At 48.4% G+C, this 26,826-nt stretch overlaps 1 protein-coding gene across 2 annotated transcripts in view; it reads right to left on the bottom strand.

The window, feature by feature from the left end:
* The window catches only part of HK2 (hexokinase 2), a 58,762-nt gene extending 32,844 nt beyond the window's left edge, over window positions 1-25,918 (bottom strand). Inside the window, exons 1-2 of one of the 2 annotated variants that reach the window (XM_025354393.1) lie at window positions 23,922-25,918; window positions 4,550-4,712 (exon numbers count right to left, since the gene is read on the bottom strand). In XM_025354393.1, coding sequence (XP_025210178.1) covers window positions 4,550-4,712; window positions 23,922-23,984 — 226 coding nt within the window. In that variant the 5' untranslated portion in view covers window positions 23,985-25,918. Of the gene's footprint in view, window positions 1-4,549; window positions 4,713-23,227 lie in introns of both variants that reach the window. The other variant, XM_025354394.1, reaches the window with a different exon arrangement.
* Window positions 25,919-26,826: the final 908 nt, after the last annotated feature.

The following is a 26,826-nucleotide window of genomic DNA, read 5'->3' as shown; positions in this document are numbered from 1 at the left end:
TTTATGAGATACAAGTCTAATTTTGTTACATGGATATACTGCACAATGGTGAAGTTAGGGCTTTCAGTGTATCCAACACCCACTGTATCCGTTAAGTAATTTCTCATCATCCACAGCGCCCCCCACCCTCCTACCCTCATGCCCCCACCCTCCTACCCTCACCCTTCCAAGTCTCCGTTGTCTATTATTCCACTTTCTATGTCCATGTGGAGACATTTTTAGCTCCCACTTATAAGTGAAAACATGCAGTATTTGTCTGCTTTGGAGCTGTTTCACTTAAAATAACAGCCTCCAGTTCCATCCATGATGCTGCAAAACACATTATTTCATTCTATTTTAAGACTGAACAGTATTCTATTATGTATATATACTACATTTTCTTTATCCCATCATCTGTCCATTGATGGGCATTGACTCCACATCTTTGCTATTGTGAATGGTGCTGTAATAAACATACAAGTGCAGGCGTCTTTTTGGTATGATTTCTTTTCCTTTGGGTAGATACTCAATAGTGAGATTGCTGGATGGAATGGTAGTTCTATTCTCAGTTCTTTGAGAAATGTCAACTGTTTTCCATAGAGGCTGTACTTATTTACATTCCCACCAACAGTGTATAAGCATTCCCTTTTCTGATGGAGGTTGTATTAAACAGGTGTCAATTCATCAGATAAATTCTTTTTTTTTTTTTTTTTTTTTTTTTGAGACGGAGACTCGCTCTGTGGCCCAGGCTGGAATGCAGTGGCGTGATCTCGGCTCACTGCAAGCTCTGCCTCCCGGGTTCACACCATTCTTCCTGCTTCAGCCGCCCACCACCATGCCTGGCTAATTTTTTGTATTTTTAGTAGAGATGAGGTTTCACTGTGTTAGCCAGGATGGTTAACTCACATACCTTTTCTTAGTAAATTTGGCAATGAGCATGCCTTTTGCAGTGGTGGTTTGTGGCTGCAGGAGTGTTTGTAGCGTATGTGAGAAAGTCACATATCTGATTCTCCCTTAATTCTCAGAAAACCCATGAAGTTTCCCCTTTTCACAAATGGGGAAATAGAGGATCACAGCATAAATTGCTCTGGAGCACACAGCTTGAATTCAAACCCATTTGAACATATAATTCTGATTCTCACCTCTCACCCCACACTGTCCTGAAACTACACATTTCATGCCAGCGAGAAATGAAATGCTAATCTAGAACCAAACTGGGCCAAGGATCATTTAAGGCAGTGGCTTTCAAACTGCAAGGTAAAAAACATTTAGTAGGTTCCGACTAGCAACCTTCTTAAAGACTAGAAGACAAACCCAACTTCATCATGTTTCAGAATAAATTCTGGTCCCCAAATTTATTTCCTTTCATATAAATATTTATATGCATGTGTTTCTTGATGTGAAGATATAGTCCAGAAAAGTTAGAAAGCTATGGATTTAAAGATTGGCTTCCTCTAGATCTGGGGTTTGATTTTTCAGATTTGAAAAGTAATACTAGTCATGAACAGGCTGAGAAACGAAGGTTCTGAGAAAGGTGGTGCTGAACAGGTGTCCCTGGAGCAAATGCCTCGAGCCTTCTGTGGAAGAGCGATGCAGTTTCACCCCCAGCAGCAATGGCAGGCACCCAGGCTGTGTGCGACCACATGGGAGGGAATCGCTAACACAACTTCACCTCGGCCTTTCCTCTCAGCACTTCACTAGGGTGCTGACAACAGAGAATTTTCATTTTTGATAGTCTGCATCAACTTAGGAGTTACCTATTTTCACTGCCATAATCCATAACTCATACCCCCAAGTGACAAAACAAAACTTGAAAGCCCTGATGCTGACCACTTTATTTTTTTTTTAATTTATCTATTTTTGTTTGTTTTTTGAGACACAGTCTCATTCTGTCACCCAGGCTGGAGTGCAGTGATGCAAACTCAGCTCACGGCAACCTCCATCTCCCGGGTTCAGGCAATTCTGTCTGCCTCAGCCTCCCAAGTAGCTGGGATTATAGGTGCGATTATAGTAGGTGGGATTATAGTAGAGACGGTGTTTCACTATGTGAAACCGGGTGTGGTGGTGGGTGCCTGTAATCCCAGCTACTCAGGAGGTTGAGACAGGAGAATCGACTGAACCTGGGCAGAGGCTGCAGTGAGCTGAGATCGTACCACTGAGTGATAGAGCAAAACTCCACCTAAAACAAACAAACAAAAAATTCTAATACATTGCCATTATAAGCAACACTGTAATGAACATTATTGGGCCATGTCTCCTTGGATTCATACAGGAGTCTGTTCAAGGCATATAGTTGGAAGTGGAATTGCTGAGTTGTTATATATACATATGTTCCACTTTACAGCAACACAAAAATGAACTAAGACACCATCCAATGAACACCAAGGGTTTATCTCCCATTACAGGATCTCAGATGTGTTTGTGTAAATAGACTAGCATACTAGTTCTAGTAGATGTGCAGAACAGACTGGAACTGCTGGGTCCAACCTCTTTACTTTACAAAAACAAAGGCTGAGTCCCAGAGAGTATGGAGGTGAGGAGCTAACCTATGGACTCCCTGCAGATGGGGAGGGAGGGATTAGGTATGGGTTTCCTGCAATCTGGTCTCCATTATTCCAGGAGCCACTTCCTTTGTTTCAGTGAGTAAGACATTTCAGTATGTGCTGCAAACAGTGCAAGCTTCAAAGTGCATGGGAGGTCTTGGTGCCTCCAGCTTCAGGAAAGCAATGAGAATTTTGAAAGCTTGCCCCATAATTAGTTCTCCCCAACAAACTTAATTCACCTGCCTATAATACAGGCTAAACAATCAGTCCCAACTCCATTCCAAAAAATTTTAGGTGAGCATTTGCAGTGTGCTCCAGCACCAAGTGCACAGGCTAACACGCACATGAACACATAGAACGCATCACGTGTAGTACCGACGCCTGAACTTCGGCTTCCGCAAGCTTGATTCCTAACTCGGCCTCTCACTGGCTGTATGATTTTGGACGACTTTTTGACATTCGAGCCTCAAATTCCTCATCTATAAATTGTGGATAAAATTTGTACTTACCATAAAGGTTTCTGAAAAGTAAATGAGTTAATACATTGAGGTGCCCAGAAGAGTCCTTAGCCCATATGTATTTAGAAAAGATTTAGGGTACTTACTTAGTGCTAGTGCTGGGTGAAATAAAGACAAGGCCTTGGCCTTCAGGAGTACATTTATCTGAATGTCAAACAACAATCTCAGAAATGGGTGTGGTTTCCAGTCAGAGGGAGTGGTAGGTAAACATGCCAATCTAGAGGACATGGAAGAGATAAGAGGCCCCTCACCTCGAGGGTCTCTTTGAAGGGCCAAGAAACACACTCAGGAAACAATCCTAAACAAGGTCATACCCTCAGCACTGGGTCCAGGCTGGGTCCCAAGGCTTCAGCAAACACTTATTTTGGGAACCATACAGTCTCATTAGACAAACCAGGTCCCTAGAGGCACTTAGGGAGATGAGCCTCAAGGACACACGTGTGCTGGAAATAGCACAGGCACTTGGCATTCACAGGCCCTGACCCACACCCTGCCCCTAACTCCCCTCCCAACAACGCCCCTGCAGATGCCTCACAAGCGACCTGTCAGCTTCCTGGAGATCTCGTCCCCCTTAGGTTTTCGGACACTGTGCTTCCTGCTTCTTCCTCTGCCCTGGCAGCTGCCCCTTGGGCTCTCTCTCCTGCCCTCCAGATGTGAGTACCTACCCGCCACCCTCCACCCCTCATGGGCCTCACAAGCACCTCATCTCTAAAATGGAGACACCTATTATGAGGATTAAATAAAAGCTCTGACACAACTTTGTTTGGTCCCCTTCTCTGGGATGCTGCCATTCCCAGGCAGCTGGGCTCCACACCCAGGCCCCACCCTTGAATCCTCTTTCTGCCCACCCACCACCACCCAACAGGGCCATGTCTTGTGTTCTACCAGTCGGGCCTCGCTCCCCCCTCCACTCTACCTATACTGCCAAAGACATACGTTACCAAGACACTCCTGAAAAACTTGCGTTTACTCCCCAAGGCTACTGCAGAGACTAAACGTTTTAGGCTTGCATTCAAGGCCTTCAGTGATCTAGCCCTAATCCACTGGACCTTTCCAACCTTTCCAACTTGAATCTCCACCATGATCCTTTTTCCCCTACCTGATTAAATCACTTGCTGGGTGGTGCGCCATAAAATAAGGATTCTGGGCTGGGTGCGGTGGCTCACGCCTGTAATCCCAGCACTTTGGGAGGCCGAGGCGGGCCGATCACGAGGTCAGGAGATTAAGATCATCCTAGCTAATGGAGATCGAACCACTGAGCTCCAGGCTGGGTGACAGAGTGAGACACCGTCTCAAAAAAAAAGGATTCTGTATCCAAATAAGGTGATTAAACAAAGTTTTTCCCAAGCTTCCCGTCCATCCGTCACACAGCCTTCCATTCAATTCCCTGGATGTTTCCCTTAGCCACGGTTGGTTTCTGAGGCTTCTGAGTTATTTGGGTCCTGAATAAAGCCAACTAAATCACCCCCGAGTAACGCAGCAGCTAGAGCCATCCCCCAGGTGCCGCACCTGTCCCATCTGGAGTGGACCTCACAAAGGTGGGCAGCATCTTCACTGCTGCAGTGGGGTGGGTGGTGGCTCCAAGCCCTTTCTCCATCTCCTTGCGGAACCGCTTAGAGATCTCCAAGAGGGTCTCATCAGAGAGGCGCATGTGGTAGAGATACTGGTCAACCTGAAAGGGGAGGAAGACAAGAGCAAAGCCATTGGTTAAATAAATTATGGCATAGGTCTATGTCATGGAACACTACTCAGCTCTTCAAAAGAACAAAATCTGTTATGTACAGAAAGTTATTATTAAAGACCATTAGTAGCAAACGATTTGACAGGACTTTGTCTTAAAAAAAAAATTAAAATTATAAAAATAGACCTAATTTTTGGAGAACTGGTGCATACCAGAGGAAAGGCCTATTAGGGCAGAGGAGAGTTATTTTCAGAATGGTTGAGTCGGAAGGCCTGTGACAACATCACTGGAGCCAGGGTTCATTACCCTCATCTCTTGTTCCCCCAGTACCTAACACGGCCAGTCACATCAATCCCATTGCCCCTCACCCTAGGCCGGGTAGCCATCACCTTTTTCCTGGACTCCTACAATCCCCAGTTCGGCTTTTACCTCTTCCATCCACTTTCCATGCCCAGCCAGACTCAGCCTGAAAGCCAGCTGATCCCTGGCTTTCAGGGCTTTCCGTTGGAACAAAGCTCAAAATCCTTTCAGGGCCCCACCTCCTAATCGGGCCTCTAGCCACCTCCTAATCTTTTTTTTTTTTTTTTAACAGGGTATCGCTCCAGTTGTCCAGGCTGGAGTGCAGTGATGAGATCTCAGCCAGCTTCAGGTGATCCTCCCACCTCAGCCTCCTGAGTAGCTGGGACTTTCAGGCACGTGCCACCTTGTCTGGCTAATTTTTTTGTTGTTGTGTGTGTGTGATTTTTCTTTTTCTTTTTTTTTTTTTTTTTTTTTTTGAGGCTGAGTCTCACCCTGTTACCCAGGCTGGAATGCAATGGTGCAATCTCGGCTCACTGCAACCTCTGCTTCCCGAGTTCAAGCAATTCTAGTGCCTCAGCCTCCCAAGTAGCTGGGATTACAGCAGTGTGCCACCACACCCAGCCAATTTTTTGTTTTGTTTTGTTTTGTTTTTTTCAGCAGAGACAAGGTTTCACCATGTTGTCTAGGCTGGTCTCAAACTCCTGGACTCAAGCAATCCACCCGCCTCGGCCTCCCAAAGTGCTGGGATCAAAGGGGTGAGCCACCGCGCCTGGCCCCACCTCCTAACCTTATGGTAAGGTCTGCACTCTTTGTGTAGATTCTCTCCCTGGTTCAGTTCCCCAACTTCCCCAACTTGCCCATCCCTGCCTTGGAGCTCATGCACACAGGCCCTCCAGGTATATGCCCTGCCAATCTGCTACCAGTCCTTCAGGCCTCTCTCCATAGAGGCCTCTTCTCATCCTCCAGATCACAATAGTCAGGCTCCCTGTTATTCTAAGAACTTGAGCTTTTCCCTTCACAAGACTATCTACAATTTGGAACTAAATATTTATTAGGGTCCAAATCATAAGCACCAAAGGCTAGAAGAACAATGTCTACTTGTTCACCTTTGCATACCTGGAGGCTGGCACGGTACCTGGCACAATGGAGAGGCTCTATGTAAATGATAATGCACCCTCTGTGCTCAGGTGGAGGCAACTCTCCCTAGTTCTTTCACTGAATCTGTTTCCCACATAAATTCCCATGAACTTTTCCCAGATTTAAACCAGGAGAATGAGAAGCATCAGATAACTCTCACTTGTTTGTTTGTTTTGTTTAATCTTTTATTTATTAATTTATTATTGAGGCAGGGTCTTGCTATATTGAGACAGGGTCTTGCTATATTGCCCAGCTTGTTTCCAACTCCTGGAATCTACCTCAGCCTCCAGGGCTGTGGGCCACTAGCCCCCCACCCTCCATCCCACAAGCTGGGTCCCTGACCTCTAGTTCCTACAATATCTGGGAGCCAAGGTGCTCCTGAGGAGGCCTGGACCTCCCCCACAAGGACATTTGAGGCTCCCCAGGAAGACAAAGGGTGCAGCTTCGGCCTGACACTAGACAAGCCCCCTTCTTTTTGGTGAAGTGTCAGACAAGTCTCTAGCCATCTCCAGTGACCCTAGTTTAAGGGCAACTCTGACCACCCCAGAGTCCTCCCACTCCAGATCCAGTGACACATTGACTGGCCCAGGAATGCTACTTCACAACTTTCACATCTCAGGGCTAATGTACAAAGTCTGGGGCTACCCAGACCAGAGGCCAATGGGAGGCCACATCCAGGAAAAGCCTGAGATGCACTCATGGGCAACTGTAATAATGGCAAGCCCTCATGTGGCTCCTGCTTTGCGCCAGATCCTATTCTCCACGTTTGCTCCCATTATTCATTTCATCCTTAGAACAGCCCTCTGAGGTAGGAAGTGTCAGCACCTCTATTCTACAGAAAGGGGAAGTCACACAGACACGAGGGGCCATGCTTGGCTTGATAGAGCAGTCTGGCTGGCCTGTGCTTTTGTCCACTCTGCTAGATGACTGCCTCCTACCTGCCTGGATACAGCAGGGTCTATGCAGGTCAAACAGCATTGCAGTGAATACAGGCTGGCCATATCCATTAAAAGGCCATCTTCTATTCCAGTCATCTCCCAATGCAGGCCTGAACGGCAGACAGTGGAGAGTGAGGCCCACAGGGGTGACCGAGGAGGTTGAGGGCAGCAGACATGTCTCTGAACATTGTCATGAGGGTGACACGTGACAAAGACACTCCCACCTCACTACTTTCCCAAAGAGAAGAAAGGCCCAGAAGCCTCACTGATGCTCCCCACCTCCCCGCGAACTCCACCCTCTATAGAAGGCTTCAGATGTTTGCAAAGGGCGCAGGAGCTCCTGCACTGAGAAGCTGAGCCTGTACCACCTCATTAAAAGGTCCCATCATCATGTCCAGAAGCATGAGGTTGTGCACACACAAGAGTTAATTCTATAGCAGCCAATCTTAGTTTATCTTCGATGTTTAAACTGCTTCAAGACTTGTTGGAAATCCAGTCAGACACTTCTCATCCTTAACCCTCGAAGAATCAAATTAAATGGTCACCCTTTATCCACCTTGCCTTTTGTCCCATAGATAACCATCTTCCACGTGTTCAATGACAGATGAAAACAGTAGTGGTGATAGTTACAGCGGCTAAACATTCCTCAAGCATTTCTCACCTGTCAGGCACCATCCTCCGGCTTTACTGACCTGTTCTCCATTATCTTTGTAAAACTTCTGTACCCCCATTTTATAGATCACTTGGGTGATGAGGGGCAGAACTGAGATTCCACAGAGGTCTCTCTGGCCCCAATGCCAGGCCCTCAGGACAGCCACCCTCGCCTGTCCTGTGGGCCCCTCTTAGTGTAGATGGGCACTCCCTGCCTGCCCTGTGGTTTCTCGGATGACCCTGGGACCTTAGTTTCCTCTCCATCGCATGAGGAGACTAAGAGAGAGGATATGAAACAGTGAAAAATGTCCAGGCCAGTAGCTTGGCCCAAACTTTCCCTCTTTCACATCGGAGCTGTTTGAACTATCAAAACTTGAGAATAGCCGGGCGCGGTGGCTCACGCCTGTAATCCCAGCACTTTGGGAGGCCGAGGCAGGCGGATCACGAGGTCAGGAGATCGAGACCATCTTGGCTAACACAGTGAAACCCCGTCTCTACTAAAAATACAAAAAATTAGCCGGGTGCTGTGGCGGGCGCCTGTAGTCCCAGCTACTCGGGAGGCTGAGGCAGGAGAATGGCGTGAACCCGGGAGGCAGAGCTTGCAGTGAGCTGAGATCCAGCCACTGCACTCCAGCCTGGGCGACAGAGCCAGACTCTGTCTCAAAAAAAAAAAAAAACTTGAGAATAGATGGCACCAGGGCATGATGATGTGTTCACTCAGCTTATTGGGGCCACTCAGGAAGGGATAATTAATAATTAATCACTTAATGTCACAGCTTCCTAAACACACCAGTGGAGCCCACCCAGCCCTGGTAGGCATTGCTGTGTTGGTGGGCACTGCTGTGTTGGTAGCCAAGGGAAGCGGAAGTCAGAAACAAGAAGCAGCCACCATACAAAGATGATTTTCCTGGATTGGGAAGGAGATGCATGCAATTTTCAGAATCTTGCCAACTTTCACCCACAGTGCCATCATTGGAAGGAGCACCAGGCCCAATGTCAAGGGAGAAAGCCAAGCAGGTGATAGCAGATGTACACACAGCAGTGGGAATGCAGCTTAAAAGTATTCACCCTTAGAAAGGAAAGGCCCTTAGGGTAACTAGTTCAAAAATCCCACTAAACATAGTATTCGAGTTTATCTAGTTTGTCTCTCTCCACCTAGTCATCCAGCAGAGGTTTGAATACTTCCAATCCTGAGAGGCGCACTATTTCTCTAAATTCCATTATTGAACAGCTCTACTTGTTTCAAAGTTTCCTCAATCAAAGATAAATCTGCTTTCTGATACTTCTGCCTAATCTCCATCCTGTCACTTGTGGTAAGAGTTTCCAAACTTGCTGCACATCAGAATCACAAGAGGAGCTTTCAAAAAAAACAGTAAGAATTCCAAGGATCCATTCCAGACTAACCAAATGACACCTCGAGGGCTGGGGCTCAAACACTTTCCCCTCTCTTCTGGCGGGTTTCCAATATGCCAATAATGTGCTCGTGGTTGGCCCTGTTCTGATCAACTCTGCATACCACTTTTCTACCTGGGATCTTTGAGAATCAGTGGTTAAGATATTAGGCCAGCTGTGTCCCTGTGAAGGAATCCTGTGTTGATCCAGACTGCTGGGAGTTGGGAAGACAAACCCTACATTTGTTGTTAAGAGATGTAAGTTTCTGGAAACTATCAAAGCAGACTCATTTAGGTCAACCCTCGATTTGTAGCTTGTGGTGGTGACGGGAGTGCTCTGGCATCAGAAACACCAGTATGCAAATCCTAGTGGTGGCGTTCATTAGAGGTTGTGCGACATTAGAGAACTCACTCTTAATCTGAACCTCAGTTTCCTCTCCACAAAGCCCCACAGGATAGTCATAAGCATAACTGTGGGGACAAACGAGTTCTCTATCACCCTCCCCTTTCCTTCCACCCCTTCTTTCTTCTAAGGCTTCTCTCCACCCAGGGGCACCTTCAGGCAATCAGACATTTCTCAACCCTCCTTAGTCACAAAGCAGAGGCTGTTTCCCCAAACTATTCCTTCTCTTTCTGTGATAGGCGTGGACAAGGCTGTTTCTCTTTAAATCTCTATCTGGGAGAGAGAAGGAAAGGGGGAGGGGGCATTCCAGGCTGGGGAATCAGAGGCAGGCCAGAGCACAGCCTGGCTGAGGAACGGGTTACCTTCTCGTCTGCCAACCTGCCAGCCCAGGAAGAGAGGGTGTGTGTTAGACAGAAAGAGATAGCACTGTTAGTTGATATCTCTTCAGCAAGGGTTAGATTAGAGCTTCCTCATTGGGTAATTTTGGTCAGTTTCAGTTTTTCCCATAACATACCAGTCTGACATGCCCGCTTCCTCTACAGAATTGGGGATGGTGTCAGGGTAAGCCCTAAAGAGAAATTAACCCCATACTCTCTAGGAATTAAGATAATATCCAAAATGGGAAGCCATTAACACCTATCCCCTTAAGTACCTGCATTTTCTTCCAGACCAGCACTTAAAAAAGGAGAGGAAATTGTGTCACTGTCAGAAACCAAGGAATGGAGAGAACAAAAGAGGACACTCATGGAGGCTCCACTTTGAAGTATGCAGTGGGCAGGGTGGGCCAGACACAGTCCTAGCCAGGTATGGAGGAGCTCAGGAATGGCCTGGAGGTGAGTGCAAGAAAGGGATCTCAGAGAAACCAAGGCCCATCGGGGAGCAGCCTCAACCCAGGTCACACAGTTGAAACTAGAATATGGATCACCCGGATGAATGTCAACCCTTCTGGTCCAGAAGCACCCATCTCATTCTGCAGGCCCAATGCAACTGAAAGATTGGTGCCATTGCCTGGATCCTGAGCCCACCCCATCTGGTCCCTGTGGGAACCTGGCCTTGATCATATTATTTACATCCAGAAGACAGCAATATTCCAATTTTGACAGTTTTCATATAAAGTACTACAGATCCTACCTTGAGTGCCTTAATGGGTTTAAAAGGGAAGTGTAGAAGAAACGAAACCTTAAATTTCAATGTCTGAGTCTGTAAGATCCATATCATTCAATCCCTGAATCTGACTACTGTTGCAAACCTAACATCTTCCATGTTATGGCATTTATGGAACAGCTATTATATACAAAGCACTACAGTGTACAGAAACATAATTTTATAAGAAATTCTGGAAATGAATCGTGGTGGTAGTTGCACAGCAATGTGAATGATACACTTAATGCCACTAAATTATACACTTAAAATGGTTAAAATGGTAAATTTTGTGATTAATTTTTTTTATAATTTTTAAAAATTTTAAGAAATCAACAGCTCTGCTCTCTAGGACTTTATACCAAAGAAGCTGGCTCATATTATAGACCAATGAGTGTCTCTAGAATGCGTGGAGAGATAAATCTTGTCAGATAAGAATGTCAGGCACAATACAAGGCAGCCCATGGGAAGGGTCACAGATTTAAGTGGCCTGAGAGACCGGCAATCAAAGCGGGTAGTTTTGGAGCTCAGCCATCTCAGCAGATAAATGCTGACTTAGAGACAGCAGTGTGAAAAGGCTCAGGAGGCATGGACAAGCCCCCAAGACCCTGGGAAATTACCAATTCCAAGAACAGAAAGCTCCTCACCTTTACAACCTTATATTAGCTCCCCAGGAAATGCTTCACAGGTTTAATTCTATCACTTTTAATCAAGGGCTCACAGGAAAGACTATACAGACCTCTGCACCGTGTAAAGCTGCTGTGTCTTTCACTAACACTTCCCTAGCCATTCAGTCCCCAGTAGGGTTTAGTGTCAGGAGAAAGTCTGGCCGCCCAGACACTGTGCTTCCTGTTATAGGCCGATGGGATGAAAATGACTGACTCAAAGAGAGCTATCCTTTTTGCCTTGACTGTCAGGAAGCTTGGAGCTCCGTCAAGTTTGTTTAACTTTAGAGACAGAGTCTTGCTCTGTTGCCCAGGCTGGAGTGCAGTGATGCAATCATGGTTCACTGCAGCCTCAAACTCCTAGGCTGCAGCCTCAAACTCCTGGGCTCGTGATCCTTCCACTGCAGCTTCCCAAGTAGCTAAGACTGTAGGTATGCACCCTTGTACCCAGCTGATTTTTTAATTTTATTTTTTCTGTAGATACAGAGTCTCACTGTGTTGTCCAGACAGGTCTCAAACTCCTGGCCTTAAACAATCCTTCCACCTTGGCCTCCCAAAGTGCTGGGATTACAAGCATGAGCCATCACACCAGGCCTGTCAAGTTTTTCAGTAATCATCTCTGCCAGTTTGATGACTCTTGTTCTAGAAATCTTTTTACTGAAAGCTGAACCAAATCACCAAATCCTTTTAGTAAGCAAGTAGAAAATACATAATACATGAATAAGCAAATGTTCATCACTTGTGTCTACAGGGCACACCCTCCAGGTAGAGGGCTGAATTCAAGTGATCAAATAGGATAAGGAAGTTACTCCGCAAGCATAGAAGCATCAAAGCAAAGGATGCAGGATGCCTGTGGCACAGCTGAACTTCAACTCTTTGGTCTTGGGATATTTCTAATTGATTATCTAGAACCCTCTCTCCAGGCAGCCCTAGATGACCACAGCTAAAAATCCTACCTTTTAGCTTCTAGACCCTAGAAGACCAATTGATTGAACTTCACCTTTCTTAACATGCATGTTCTTGTCCTGAAGATACAATCAGGTCATCTATATATTAGGTCAACACTCCTATTTGGCCCCTTTGACAGAAACTTAGAAAGGACCATACCTTCTGGAAGTCAGGGGCCTTATTATGACTACTTTCGTCTGCTTTAAACCAACCACAGTTGAAACAGGGTGGTGGGATGGGCACAGTGGCTCACACCAGTAATCCTAACTCTTTGGGAGGCTGAGGCGAGAGGATCATTTGAAGCCAGGAGGCCAAAGCTGTAGTGAGTCATGATCACACCACTGCACTCCAGCCTGGGCAACAGTGCAAGACCCTGTCTCTTAAAAACAAACAAACAAGGCCGGGCGCGGTGGCTCAAGCCTGTAATCCCAGCACTTTGGGAGGTCGAGATGGGCGGATCACAAGGTCAGGAGATCGAGACCATCCTGGCTAACACGGTGAAACCCCGTCTCTACTAAAAAATACAAAAAACTAGCCGGGCGAGGTGGCGGGCGCCTGTAGTCCCAGCTACTCCGGAGGCTGAGGCAGGAGAATGGCGTAAACCCGGGAGGCGGAGCTTGCAGTGAGCTGAGATCCGGCCACTGCACTCCAGCCTGGGCGACAGAGCCAGACTCAGTCTCAAAAAAACAAACAAACAAACAAGCCAGAGCGGTGCAAGAGATAGTATACAGCAACAAGAATGCACCACCTACCACCATAGGCAACCACATAGGTGAATCTCAAAATACAATAAAATGCTGGGTGAAAAATGCCAGACACAAAAGGCATCTTTTATATCCTGCATGAGTCTATTTATATTAAGTACAAAAACAGACCTATGCTGTTAGTCAGAATGGTGATTACACTTGGTGGTGGTGGGTAGGACAATGTGGGGCTGGTTCAGGTAATGATCTGTTACTGGATCTGGATGTGGTTACCCGGTACGTTCAGTTTCCCATGTGCATTATACTTCAATTCAAGACGCTGGAAGAAAAAAAGGCAGGTGGCACTGACTTGGCCCTAGTTTACCCACTATACACGGTCAACGAGCCAAAGAAGATTAAAGAGGTCAAAAGAGGCCAAACAAAGAGAGACCCATCATTTAAATCTGGCCACGCAAACACTTCCAGTGACCCCGTGCTGACACATGCTTGCAACTGAATTTCAAAAGAATTTCATATTTTTGCATTATTCCTTTGCCAGTGTTTTACCACAAATCTCTGACAAGGAAACCAAGGCTTGGAGAAGCGTCCCCAAATCACAGGCCTAGTCCCTGTAAGGCCTATAGCATCCAGTGACCAGCTGAGTGCCCTAACCTAGGGCACAGGTGCGCCCATCCTGGGAAAGCCAGGCAACTGCTGTCAGTTACCTCATTAATAATAATGCCCTCACAGACTCCTCCTGGAAAGGCTGAGGCTGTACAAAGAGCAGCAAGTTTATTCTACAAAGTTGCCAGAGCAGGGCGAGATGTTTCTGATAAAAAGAAAAAAAAAGATGAGCCGGGGGAAGACACACGGCAGAACATGGATTCTGTAAGTCTCTGAAAGCCCACTGACCGAAACTGACAGATCTGCTATGCCACTTCTTCAGATGGGACAAGGAACTTATCCTCGCCAGGGCAGCCATGCCACCTCAGGCCAATGCCAGCTCTGACACACTGCAGACTCACAAGCCCGGGGCGGCAGGTAAGCGCAGAGCTGACCAGGGAGGCATACGGGCCACTCCTCCAGGATCCTGTTGCAGTGTTGTGAGTCACAGGACTTCCTGTTCTTCCAGTTCTCACTCACTCTCAGCTGCATCAAGTTACAGCCAGACAGACCTTAAGCAGCAGCACCTGTCCAGGGTCTAGGAGATGGACATTTGGGACACCCAGTCCGGGGTCCTCCTGTCCTCAGACATTCTGCTCCAACTGCGGGGCAGCAGGGGGCTTATGTCCCAGATGCACGTGACCCTGGCACAGTTCACCTGCCAACAGATATTGACTGAGCGCCAAGTTGAGCATGCCAGGGCTGGGCACTGAGGATACTGGTATAAAGGAGACACCGGCCTCTGCCAGCAAGGGGCTCAGTCTATTGGCAGGAGACAGATACATTAATAAGTAATTACAAACTGACGGGAAGGGCAGAGCAATGGGCAGCTTCTTTTACAGTAATAAAACATGGATTTACAATCACTTAAATCACATACATCAATGTGAATCTGAGGAGTGTTTGTCTTGGTTAGAAATGTGTGTGTGTTGGCCTCACTGCCCAGAATGTCCCCTCCCCTTGTCTAACAAACTCCCACTTACCCTCCATAGCCCAGCACAAATGGCCTCTCTCCAGTCATAGCAGCAGCTATCTCAATACTAGAGATATAATAGGTGCTCAAGAAACCTTTGTTATAGTTACACACAAGGGGCTATGGGAACACCAAAGAGAAAAGTTGGAAAAGTAACTTGGTGAAGGGGAAGAGCTGGCTGCTCCTGACTGACCAGGTGCTCTATGTCGGACCTTGCTCTTCAGGCCTGCGCCACACTGCATGGGATCCCCGCAGCAGCATGGTTTCCTCCCAGTCTACCTGTCTGCCCTGCCTAGGATGCTAGGTCCCCTAGAAGTCAGACTCCGCCTACCCCTCGACAGCCCCAGGCCAGGGACGAGAATCTGCCTCTGAGCCTCTTGTCCCACAGTGGCATCTGAACTCCCCACTCCTGTCTGCTGCCAGCGGTCCACTTGCTGGACCAAATGCCTCTGGGTCTGTCCCAGTCTCCCCCATCCACCCCAAGATCGCACCCACCACAGGCAAGGTACCCACACTTCCCTGTTTACCCAGGACAATCTCAGTTTACACCTGTGCTCACGGCATAACTACTACTGACAGTGCTTTCTTCCATTCTAAAAAGCGGCTCAGTTTGGACAATTAATTAGGGCAGCCCCCTAGATACAGCTAAGTAAATCCTGCCTTTGAGCTTGGGAAACTGACACCTAAAATGATAAGCCTTCATGCTGCACAAATGGTGTTTTAAAAAAACATGATGGGGATCAAGAAACTGGGTTCCAGATCTGGGGCTTATCCTATGTGAGCTTGGGCTGATGATCCCTTAGTACACAATATCTGGTTTCCTTAACTGTAAAATGAAGGGTTTGTTTAGACTATGTGGTCCCAAAGGTCCCTTCCCAGCTGATACCTGACTCATATCCCATGAAACTGAAACATAAATGACTGTCTCTAGTTGTCCCTGCAGCTTTGTGCTGGGGGTTAAGGGCACTGGCTCTGGAGTCAGACTGTGTGGGTCTGGATTCTGACTTGCCGTGGGGCAAGGTACTATCCTATTCTGTGCCTGGTCTCCTCATCTGAATAATAGATAATAACAGGACCTACCTGGAGGGCAGCTTGAGGGTGGCCTGTGTTACTATACATGGAGCTGATGGGAAGAGGCTACAGGACTTCGTGGAGGGGACTGAGACAGAAAAATTTGGGAGGAAACAGGAAGCAGGAAGAGGAAGTCCCTCAAATGGGAAAGAAGGAAAAGTGGCAGCTTCGAATGCCCTCATTTAACCCTAATTAAAGCTGTCAGATGGTTCATCTGGCTTTATTCCTTCAGACAATATGGAGATGCCAGAAGGAAGGGATTGGGAAAAGGCCTTTTAAGAACATGGACCACCTCCAAGCATCCAGGGCAGAAATGGTGGAAAGGCAGGAAGGCTGGGTGGGCGGGAGGTGGGTGGGCCCCAAGGGCTTCCAGAGCCAGGTTCTGAGAGCCTGACTCACTCTCCTGGTTAATGCTGAGATAAGGTTTAACCAAGGCGGGAAAGAATGTCCGGGAAATGCTTAGAGATCCATCTGCAAACAAAATGAGTGACCACCCCTAAAAGAGGGCAGCATTTTAGGGGAAATGAGATTCTCTGTTCACCGGAACAGGGCCAAGACTCCTGACTCCTGACGTGGATAAGGCAACGGCTGTTCAAGAGGTGGGATGGAGGATATGGGTTCCACATGCAGAATCCCCCTGGGCTTCATCAAGAACCCAGGGCACCCTGGGCTCAGCTCAACAGCTGTATGAGAGGCAAAGAGCTGTCTGCCAAAGCCCAGGATGCCCAGGGAACCTCACCCAATCTGCTGAAAGAATGTGAGAATGGCCATTCCCTTCTGTGAAATTCCAGAGGTCGGTGGGGCCAAACCTATCATGGCGGGTCCTGTGACTCGTCAGCACAGGGCACTGCAAATGATTTCCCCTGTGGAAAGCTGGGGTCTGGGAGAGATGTGAGGATGAGTGAACAAGTATTTAATGACAAACTCCACAGCACAAGAATACAAAATCCCAAGTAAGCAGCCTCCACAACTGCCCTCTGAAGCCTCTGCTCTTCTCTGGGTTAGTTACTGGGGAGAGAGAGGTTAGGCTTCTCCAGTGAAAAGGAGCTGGAACTAACACTGATCATTCAGCACGGCTGTGTCTCCTGCGGCATCGCAAGGATGCTTCAACCTGAGGCGCAATGTCCCAGGCATCCCAGAGACCTCGAATGGGAGTGCCACCTCCGTAGAAGACCAGAAGAAAAGCAATTTAGAGGAAGAGCTTAAGGATGGATCTCCTAAGCCCAGGAAAAAGAAGGTTTTAGAAACCTCTACAAAGAAGCAGGGTGGGCACATCCTTCTTCCCTGGCTTCAGGAACTTTCCATCCTTCTGACTTCTCTGTCCTCTGATTCAATCCAATGTCAGACAGAGACTCAAATGGACCTGAAACCACTTACTCTAAAAGAAGCTATTGGGAATTATCCAGGGTAAAGCAGGGCCTCTTTTTGCTCCTGCCCAGGCGGACAGTGCAGTGGGACATCTAAGACTGTGTCTCTCATTATGTACAGATGCTCCGACTTACAATGAGGTTATGTCCCGATTAGTAAGTCAAAAATGCATTTCATACACCTAACCTACCATCGAACACAAAGCTTATTTTACAATAAAGTGCTGAATATCTCATGTAATTTACTGAATACTGTAATGGTTATATGAACACGAAAGTACAAGTTCTACTGAATGCGTATCACTTTTGTACTACTGTAAAGTCAAAAAAAATCATTAAGTTGAACCATTGTTAAGTACCAATACTTAATACGTAAAGCATTGACTATATGTCAGGCACAGTTCTCAGAGCTTCACACTTTTTAACCCTCTTTCTCTTTCATTCTTACAAATACTATATTAAAGTGTTATCCAAACAATCTTTACATTTTATCAGGAAAAGAAACTGAGGCCTGGAGAGGTTGAATAAATGACCCAAGCTCACACTGCATGTTATGCAGACAGCCAGAGTTCAACCCCAGGGAGCCTGACTCCAGCTCATCAAACAGCCTCTCCCAGTAACTGTCAGGCTGTCCCTCAGTGGATGTCACTGCCGTCTCTCCTCTGCTCCCCGGCTCAAGTGCCTTCTGAGCTCCCACTACACCAGCTCACATGTCTGCCTTGTTGGGAAGCCTGGCTCATGCCCAGCCTTCATGGAAACTCCAGCAGCACCAGGGTGAGCATCTCCCAAGGACAATTGAGCAGACTTCTCTTGCTGGCTTTGCTGACTTTCTGGAGCACTTGTATTGCCCACATTTCTCGGGTTGAGAATACAGAAACAGCAACTAGCTCCTGTCCCCTGAAAACCTGCCCCCCAGCAAGGGACTGTGGGCATCTGCAGACTGCTGTGAACTGTAGACCTCATCTTAAGTTCATCTTTTGTAGAAGCCCATTTCCCACTATGACCATCCCATGACATGGCACACTGTTGAGAACTCAGGGCTCTGGTCCCAACTAGGGCTACTAACTTGCTGTATGACCATCAGCAATACACCTGAAAACTGAAGGGGGTGGGGGGTATGGACCATGTTCTTCTAAAGCAGTTTCTCAAACTTGACACTGTAGACATTTTGGGCCAGGTAATTTTTTGTTGTGGGGAGCTATCTTGTGCATGGTGGGATATTCAGCAACATTCCTAGCCTCTCTTACTAGATATCAGTAACACACACTCATCCAAACCTGCCTCTGCTTACTAGATGTAACACACACTCACCCAAACCATTTTGACAACCAAAAATGTCTCCAGACACTGCCAAAGTCCACTGGGGGGCAAAATCACTCCTAGTTGAAAACTACTGCTCTAAATGAAGAATTTTTAAAAGATAGGCTTTGTCTCTGGAAATCTGAGTAAGGTGGACATTCTTGCTCTTTATGATAGGCTGGCATAGCCCCTCACCAAAAAAAGTATCTGTCCCAAAATGTCAATAGCACCAAGGCTGAGAAAACTGTTTTAGAGATAAGCAGAAAGAGCCACTCCAGCGCAAAGAAGAATGATGTGTGATCCACAGAGTGTGATATGAAGAGGTGTCCAGTGAGCTGTGGGATTTAATTTGCCACACCCCAACCCCCACAGCTTTGAAAAGGCAAAGACAGTCAACATACAGTGTTGGAAAACAAACCAAACCTGCTGACTTCAAAGCTCAAGGACGATAGATAATGAGGAACCTCTTATCAAGATTTGGTGTTTTAAACCGGAAGTATCTGAACAAAGGAAGCCAGTTTTCTGGGGCTCCAAGGTCTTTCAATTATCAGATCTCCTTACTCCCACTGCCAACTGTGGTTTGTGTTGCTCTGATTCCCCCTGGAAAAAGACCTCCAATTGCCCCAAACTCCCCTGGGTACTGGAAAAGTTCATCTTTGAAAAGTGATGTTTAAAAAAAGCCTGGGCACAGTGGCTCACGCCTGTAATCCCAGCACTTTGGGAGGCTGAGGTGGGCAGATCATGAGGTCAGGAGATTGGGACCATCCTGGCTAACACAGTGAAAAACCCCGTCTCTACTAAAAATATAAAAAAATTAACCGGGCGTGGTGGCGGGCGCCAGCTACTCAGGAGGCTGAGGCAGGAGAATAGTGTGAACCTGGGAGGTGGAGGTTGTAGTGAACTGAGATCACGTCACTGCACTCCAGCCTGGGCAACAGAGCAAGACTCCATCTCAAAAAAAAGAAAAAAAATGCCAGGCGCGGTGGCTCATGCCTGTAATCCCAGCACTTTGGGAGGCCAAGGTGGGCAGATCATGAGGTCAAGAGATCGAGACCATCCTGGTCAACATGGTGAAACCCCATCTCTACCAAAAATACAAAAATTAGCTGAGTGTGGTGGTGCGCGCCTGTAGTCCCAGCTACTCAGGAGGCTGAGGCAGGAGAATCACTTGAACCCAGGAGCTGGTGGTTGCAGTGATCTAAGATTGCACCACTGCACTCCAGCCTGGTGGCAGAGTGAAACTCTGTCTCACACACACACACACAAAAAGTGCTTCTTAGCTCTCTCTGACATAGAAGTTTGGCAATATAAACAAATGGATGGTTAACGAAAGCTACAAAGTATTCCTACTATCATCAGTTGTCTTCTGAGCAGAGAAAGGGACAGTTAGGTTAACAAGATGTTACAAATGGAACAAATAGAGTGAATTGTACCTGTCAATGTCAGTTTGCCCAATCAAAGTTAAGGTAGACAAAAATATTAAAGTTTTAATCAGCAATTTACTCTTGATAGTCTAATCCCATACGTGCGGACTCATGGCACACAGTAGGTGTCCAAAATGTGCCAAGGTTTCTTGAGGCCTCTAACTCCCACCCCACTCATGGTAATTCATTCTTTTGACTTAGCGGCCATAAATTATCTCTTCCTGGAGCTTTATCTCTCTAGACAACTGAAAAGTGTCTGGGTTTCTGTCTCCCACATCACACTCAGAGGGCCTTGCACTCACTGTACAAGCATTAAAATTCTTGGCTTTCTTTATTCTTGGGGTCTCTGTTAAATCTTTTCGCTTCCAAGATATTCCTCTCAAGCCCAGCATTGAAGATCACCCCTTGCTCATACAACAAGGACTCTACATGAACTATGTCTATACAGGATTCCAGTGCAAATGTCACCAGTCTATGTGTATTAAAACAATTTGGTCAATGGCTAGAGGAAGGAGTATATACTTCATTTTTTCTCTATGGTTAACCCTGATTCTCCATTCTTAAGAGACAAAATCCTGCATCTTCTATACTAACTTATCTCAATTAATAGAAAGAATCCTCTATCTGTCCACAGGGAGGACACACAGTCTTGATTGCTGAAGGACAGGAAACTCTCCTCCCTTTCTCTCTCCCTCCTCAGAACTGGACTCAGGTCATGCTTTGGATGAAGAGATAGCTGAGAACTGTCCCTCCCTCTAAGTGTCCACCCATATACCATCCCTTTAGCCTAAGACTAGCCGCCCGCGCCCAGCTCCTCCACTTCCTGCAGCCCTGGTTTAGCTTCTTTCTCCAGAAAGATCTCCTCCTTTACTCTTGTACTCACTGAACACCTCACCAGTGGCCAGGAACGGCAGCAACAAACCTAACAGCCGAGATTCTCCCTGCCCTGAAGAAGGAACCCGAACCAAAAACCACCGACTCTAACAGATGGTGGAATGAAACAAATGTCATGCAAGGTTCAAACACACTAGTGTTGGCACCCAGAAGCGGGAGAAGGAGGCAGAAAGAAAATTAAGCGAGGAAACCGCATTTGAGCTGGAAGGGGTTAAGTGGAAAGAAGCCAAGCAGAGTTCAGGGCCACAAAAATGGCAAGGGCAAAAGGACCCAGTGTGAACAGGCAAGACAGAGGAATGAAAGCATGGAGAGGAAGATGAGGCTGAGCTGGGGGGTAGAAGCGAGAGGCAATGAAGAGCTGTAGAGGGCTCCTGAAATGATCCAGTCTGGCTCCAGAGTTTTAGGGACACCCTTAGGAGGCCTCCAAGGTAACCCAGAGACCAGTTAACAAAGTTAGAGAGTTGATGAAAATGAATCCAGGACTCTCAGCTGGAATTGCCAGAGGGTACTGGTACCACTTATTAAACCAACAGAAGAGCTAGTTCCACCTGTGGTCATGATGGGTGGGGGTGCTACCAGCAGCCAGGAGTGGGCGTGGGCGCAGGCCCATGCCAGAAGCCCGCTCACGTTCCCCAGAGACAGGCGAGTACGTGCTCAAGAGCATGGTGCTCTAAAGCCAAATGCATGGCTTCAATTCCCAGCTCGTACAGAAAAGCTGATGACCTTGGGCAAGTTACCCCTTGGCCTCAGTTAAACAGGGATGCTAATAACAATCAGTCTTTACCTCATGGGATTGATTTGAATGTTAACAAGCTGACATACCTAAAGAGCTTAGAACAGTGCCAGGTACATAGTAGGTGCTCTGCAGTCACTCCTGAGTTCCAAAGTGTCAACTGGCAAAAGTGAGCAAATAACCCTTATTCTCATCTCTCATGCCCCAAAACACTGGGCTTGTCCATCAGGATATGACGAGTGACCTCACTGGGCAGGTGAACCCAAGCCTTCCTTGTCCTCACACTACAACCCAGAATATCTTATCAGAAGGAGATTTCAGAAGGGTCCAAATCAAAAGGTCTTTTCAAAAGACTCTAAAGTTATACTAAATTTTCAGTCTTCCCTCTTAATTCTTCTTTCCAACGGCAGCTCAGAAAGATGGTTCCAAGATACTCTCTGAGTTTTTCTCTGCTTTCTATGTAACTGCCACTAAGCTGGGAGTCAAATCCCAGGTTCTGACACCTACTGAGTTAAAGGCCTGATTCAATTCTGCCCCCATTGGTAGTTTAGAGGAAATACACCCAAAGGTCCTCGGACACTTCTGAAACTGACAGGTGGCTGCAAGGGTGGGGAAAAGAAGCCTACAGGAATGACAGTTGCACACTGCAGTGCTTAATCATCGCAACTCCATAAGTGGACAAGTCTACTGTTATTATTGCATTTTACAGAAAGAAACGAACGGGCTGTCCAAAGAGGCTCAGGGTGCTATAGTTAATAAACCACAAGACAGGGATTACAACTCATTTCCAGATACCCTCGCTAATTCCCGTTCCACTCTGGGAGCAGACAGATGACCCCCATTCCAAGATTGAGAGTGGTATAACTCCAACGGGTGTCCAGTCCTAGTGCCCTCCTCTGGTTTGAGTACATTTATGCAAGGATTCAAATGTCCTGGGGTAATCCCCAAAGGAGAAGAACTCCCTGGGATTAAGGATGCTTCACTGTGTATTTTAGGACTTGCCAAGAGATGATAGCCTTCCCCAAGAGTTCTTGGAAGTTGAGAAGTTACCAAGATCCTGCCAGCTCAAATGCACGTTTTTAAGTAAACTGAATCAAGGTGCAGAGCCATATCCCAGGAATTAGAGAATAACAGCCATTTACAAACAGTAAAACCCAAGTAAACCAACCGCCTCTGCTCGCTCCTCCAGACTTAAGGCTGGGTAACTCCTGCTTTTCTCGGAGGTTCACCTGCCATCGCTACATTAATATGCCTCCTATGCCCTCGGGACCGCCAGAATGGGAATATGAGCAGGTTGTCGTACAGAACGATAAAGGCAAGACATTTTCCCAAAAATATGTTCCCGTCAGACATTGAAATTTCAAGTATGTAACTGAGCAACGCACAGTTGCCTCACAGCTCTAAAACAACCTCCCTCCCGCTAATCCCTTCCCAACTTGTCCCCTACCTCAAATCGTAGCCCAGGCCCGGGCCAGGAGCCAATCCCCTAATCCCAGGCATTTCAGAAACTCAATTCTGAGCGCGCCCCTGGCCCTGCCCGGCCCCATCCCCACCCCCATACCCTGAGGCGGGGAATGAGAGATTCTCTGCTTGGCCTGAGGCTCTTTCTTATGTAAATGAACCGGCCGGGGCGAGCGCTCAGCCGTAAGGAGCTGCAGAGAGCGAGGTGGGCACAGACAGGTCGAGGCCTAAGGGAAAAAAAAGCTCATTTTCGGAAGGCACAAATCTCAAGAATCTCAAGTAATCCAGGAACGCGTAGACTTGGCCCTCTCCGAGTAACTTCTGGGGCAAACCAGAAAGTAACCACCAAAGTCCTCCCCTGAGACTCGGAGGCAGGCCCTGAGGACACGAGGCTGGGCGGTCCCGAGGTTGATTTGGGGGGGCGGGCGTTGATGGGGGACGCCCCTCGCCGAGCCTCAGTTCCGGGCGCCACAGTTCCGGGGAGGGGGCGCGGCGGGCGGAGTTCCTCTGCCCCTTTCCTACTCCTTCCCGGGTCAGCTTCTCCCCAAGCCCACCCCCGCAGGGCCGCAGGGAAGAAGGGAACCGCTGGTCTCCTACAGGCGGTCCGCGAGCGCAGACTGCCACCGGCGGCCCCACGCGGCAGCGGAGCAGCCTCCAGCAGCCACGATTCTCTCCACGTGCTCTCGCCGGAACTCGCGCTGCAGAAGGGGGCTCCCTCCCACATGGGCGCAGCAATCCCTGAGTACCTGCGGGGGTTACCCGCCCCTCCAGTAACAGGGAAAAAGGGGTTGGGGGAGAGAGCGTGAGCGCGTGCGGGAGCTCAGAGAGGGAGAGCGCCAGGCGGAGCGCGACCCCGGCTCCCCGCCGGCGCGCACTCGCCGGCCTTGCCTAGCGGACGTGGCTCCTGGCGCCCAGGAGTGTCCCGGCTGCCCAAACTTTTTCCGCGTCCCGGGCCCCGAGTAGGGAGGGAGCAGGTCCCCGCAGGGTCGAGGAAAAGACTCCTGGAGGCCACGCCACTTTGCCGGAGCCCAGCCTGCCGCCCCGCCCGCGCTGACTTACCTTCTGCACTTGGTCATGGTTGAGCTCCGTGAAGAAGTAGGCGAGCAGATGCGAGGCAATCATTCTGCCGCGGCCCGACGGCGCAGAGTTGGGAAACCGAAACGGGGGCGCGAGCGGGGAGGCGGGTGGCGCGGTCCGACTGCTTTGTGCTGGGGCTCGGCTGCCGGGCCGGGAGCTGGGAGTCCGAACGACGCACAAAGAGGGCTAACGGCTAGGGTGCGCCCGGCTGGCGGAGGGCGCGGGTCTCCAGAGACAGGATTTTGGTGTCACAACTGCTACCAGGCGCCTCAGTTCTCTCCTGGCGGCGTGTCCGGTTTTCCCACGTCAAGGCGCTAACTTCGGCCACAGGATCACTGAGGCTCAACTTGAGAAGAATCGCAGCCCGGCTCCACTCCGGCAGTGGGACCTCTCTGGTTCACAGGCGCGTGGCTCCGGCCCGCGGATTTTCTTAGCTGGGTGACACGATGTTGCCAGCGGCGGCCCGGGACTCTTGCGCTGGAGTTTCATGCAACAATGTGGCTTATTGAGGGGCTGCCGGCCCGCGGGCCTCCGGGTCAGTGACGTGCGCACGCCCATTGGCTGCGCGGGGAGGGTGTGTGCGCCCGCGGGCCGCCCGCCGCAGCGTCGCGGCCAATCAGCGCTCACGGCTCGCGGGCGCGGCCGCTCAGACACCCGAGCCGGCTGCCTGGGGAGGCGCGCCGGGGGCGGGGGGCGGGGGCGGGGCGGGGCGGGGCGCCTGAGATGGGACGTGTGGTCCGTGGCTAAAGGCTAGGACGGAAAGGCGCATGAGCCACCGCCGCGTCAGGCTCGGCTATGGGTGGGGGGAGCGTGATCGCGGACCCGGGGTGTGGGGCGACTGGAAAAACGGGTCACTGGACCAGCGCACACCCTGTGCGGAGAGACACTGTCTGGCATCTCGGTATCATGTGAGGGGCTCCCATTGCCCAGTCACACGTCTAAAGCATCCTAGTTCTTACCTATTGTAGCACGGCTGGAAAGTGAGCCGCCTTAGCGGCTGATTGCACTACAGCAGGCAATACAAGAGTCGGCCCATCCTTCACACCACTGATAGGATGTGAGTTTCACTAACCCCATTTTACAGATGAGGAAACTGAGGCCAGCCTAGGGCTCACACCTGTAATCCCAGCACTTTGGGAGTCCAAGGTTGGAGGGTTGCTTGAGACCAGGAGTTCATGACCAGCCTGGGCGATATAGTGAGACCCCCATCTTCCCAAATAAAAATAAATATATCTGCCGGACATGGTGGCGTGTGCCTGTAGTCCCTGCTGCTCAGAAGGCTGAGGTGGAAGGATCGCTTGAGCCCAGGAGTTTGAGGCTGCAGTGAGCTATGATCATACCACTGTACTCCAGCCTAGATGACAGAGGGAGACCCTGTCTCAAAAAGAAAAGAGACTTGAACGAGGTCACATAGCTAATAAGTAGCAGATGGGGAAAAGAACCCCTGTCCCTCTACTTTAAGGTCCTATTCGCTTGCTCCATTATCCCGTGCTGCTAAAAGCCAGAGAAGTAGGAGATGGAAAAAAAGCATCTCTACAGCTCTGGGACTGATGCCGTAAATGAACTGGGTAGATGGTAAGTCTGTAACTGGATGATCTTGGACATGGGATGAGGTGGATGAGGGGGCTTACCAATGCTGAGAGGAGTGGAAGCCCCCGCCCCAGCTAATGCTAGACACCAGACTCCAAATTTAAACACACAGTGGAAACTGGCAAGAATGAAATACTGACTTCAATACTGATTTCAAGAGACATGACATTAGCGCTGGTGGAGAATGGCAAGCCTAAGGTTGGAAAAGGTTCAGTGAAGGAAGATGAAGGTTTGCCATGTTCTACTGAGGAGCAGTTTTTCTCTCAAACAGTGGGGTGCTGTCTGCAATGTGTATAGACTTAAAATTATTATTATATAAGTAATCAATGCTCATTGTTGAAAAATAAGAAGACATGGATAAACAGGGGGAAAAAAATATCCATGATCCATCTAGCCTCTCAACAAAACTTCTTTTTTTTTTTTTTTAAAGCAGGGCCTCGATATGTTGCCCAGGCTGATCTTGAACTCTTGGGCTCAAGCAGTCCTCCCATTTCAGCGTCCCAAATAGTTGGGATTACAGATGTGCTCAGAAAAATTTCTTAAGAACTATGTACCCTTCTAAATGCACGTCCTCAGCCCTCCTTCCCTATACTCCAGACAGAATTGAGCTCAAACTGCTTTTGTCATAGTCATCATAATGACCTACCTGTTGCCAAATCTTGCATTCTCTTCCCTGCCCTTGTCTTACTCCTCCTTTCAGGGATGTTGAGGACAGTTAATCATATCCTCCTTCTGGACACACCTTCCTCACTTAGTAAGAGCACCAGTGCTCCACTCTGCTGGTATCCAGCTAACCTCACTCCCCAGGCTCCTCAGTCCCTGCTTGCTCTATTGGTAAATGCTGGGGCATTTGGGGCTGCCCTCCACCCTCTTCTCTGAACTAGTTACAGTTTCAGACTCCCTGAGGAGAAACTAACTTCCTAGCCCCATGACTGTTATATCATCTACATGGTGATGACTCACGATAGTAAATCTACAGCGAGGACCTCTCCTGGAGTTGCAGGCTTATTTCTCCAGCTGCCATTTGTCATCTCCACTGAAGTGACTAGCATATCACACATAACATGAACAAAGCTGAACTTAACTTTTCTTCCCAATCTTTTTCTTCCCCAGTTGTCTCAGCAAATGGCATCACCATCCACCCTAACTCATCTTCGATTCCTTCTTGCCACTCATCCTCACAGCCAGTCAATCCATCAGCAAGCAGTTGATTCCACCTATAACACAGACCCTGCATCTGACCACTTCTCTCCATGCCCTTAGACACCTCTTGAGATCTTCCCCCAGAACACTGCTT

This window comes from Theropithecus gelada, chromosome 13, assembly GCF_003255815.1.
Source record: "Theropithecus gelada isolate Dixy chromosome 13, Tgel_1.0, whole genome shotgun sequence".
NCBI lineage: Eukaryota > Metazoa > Chordata > Mammalia > Primates > Cercopithecidae > Theropithecus > Theropithecus gelada.
This window is presented reverse-complemented; position numbering and strand designations above follow the sequence as displayed.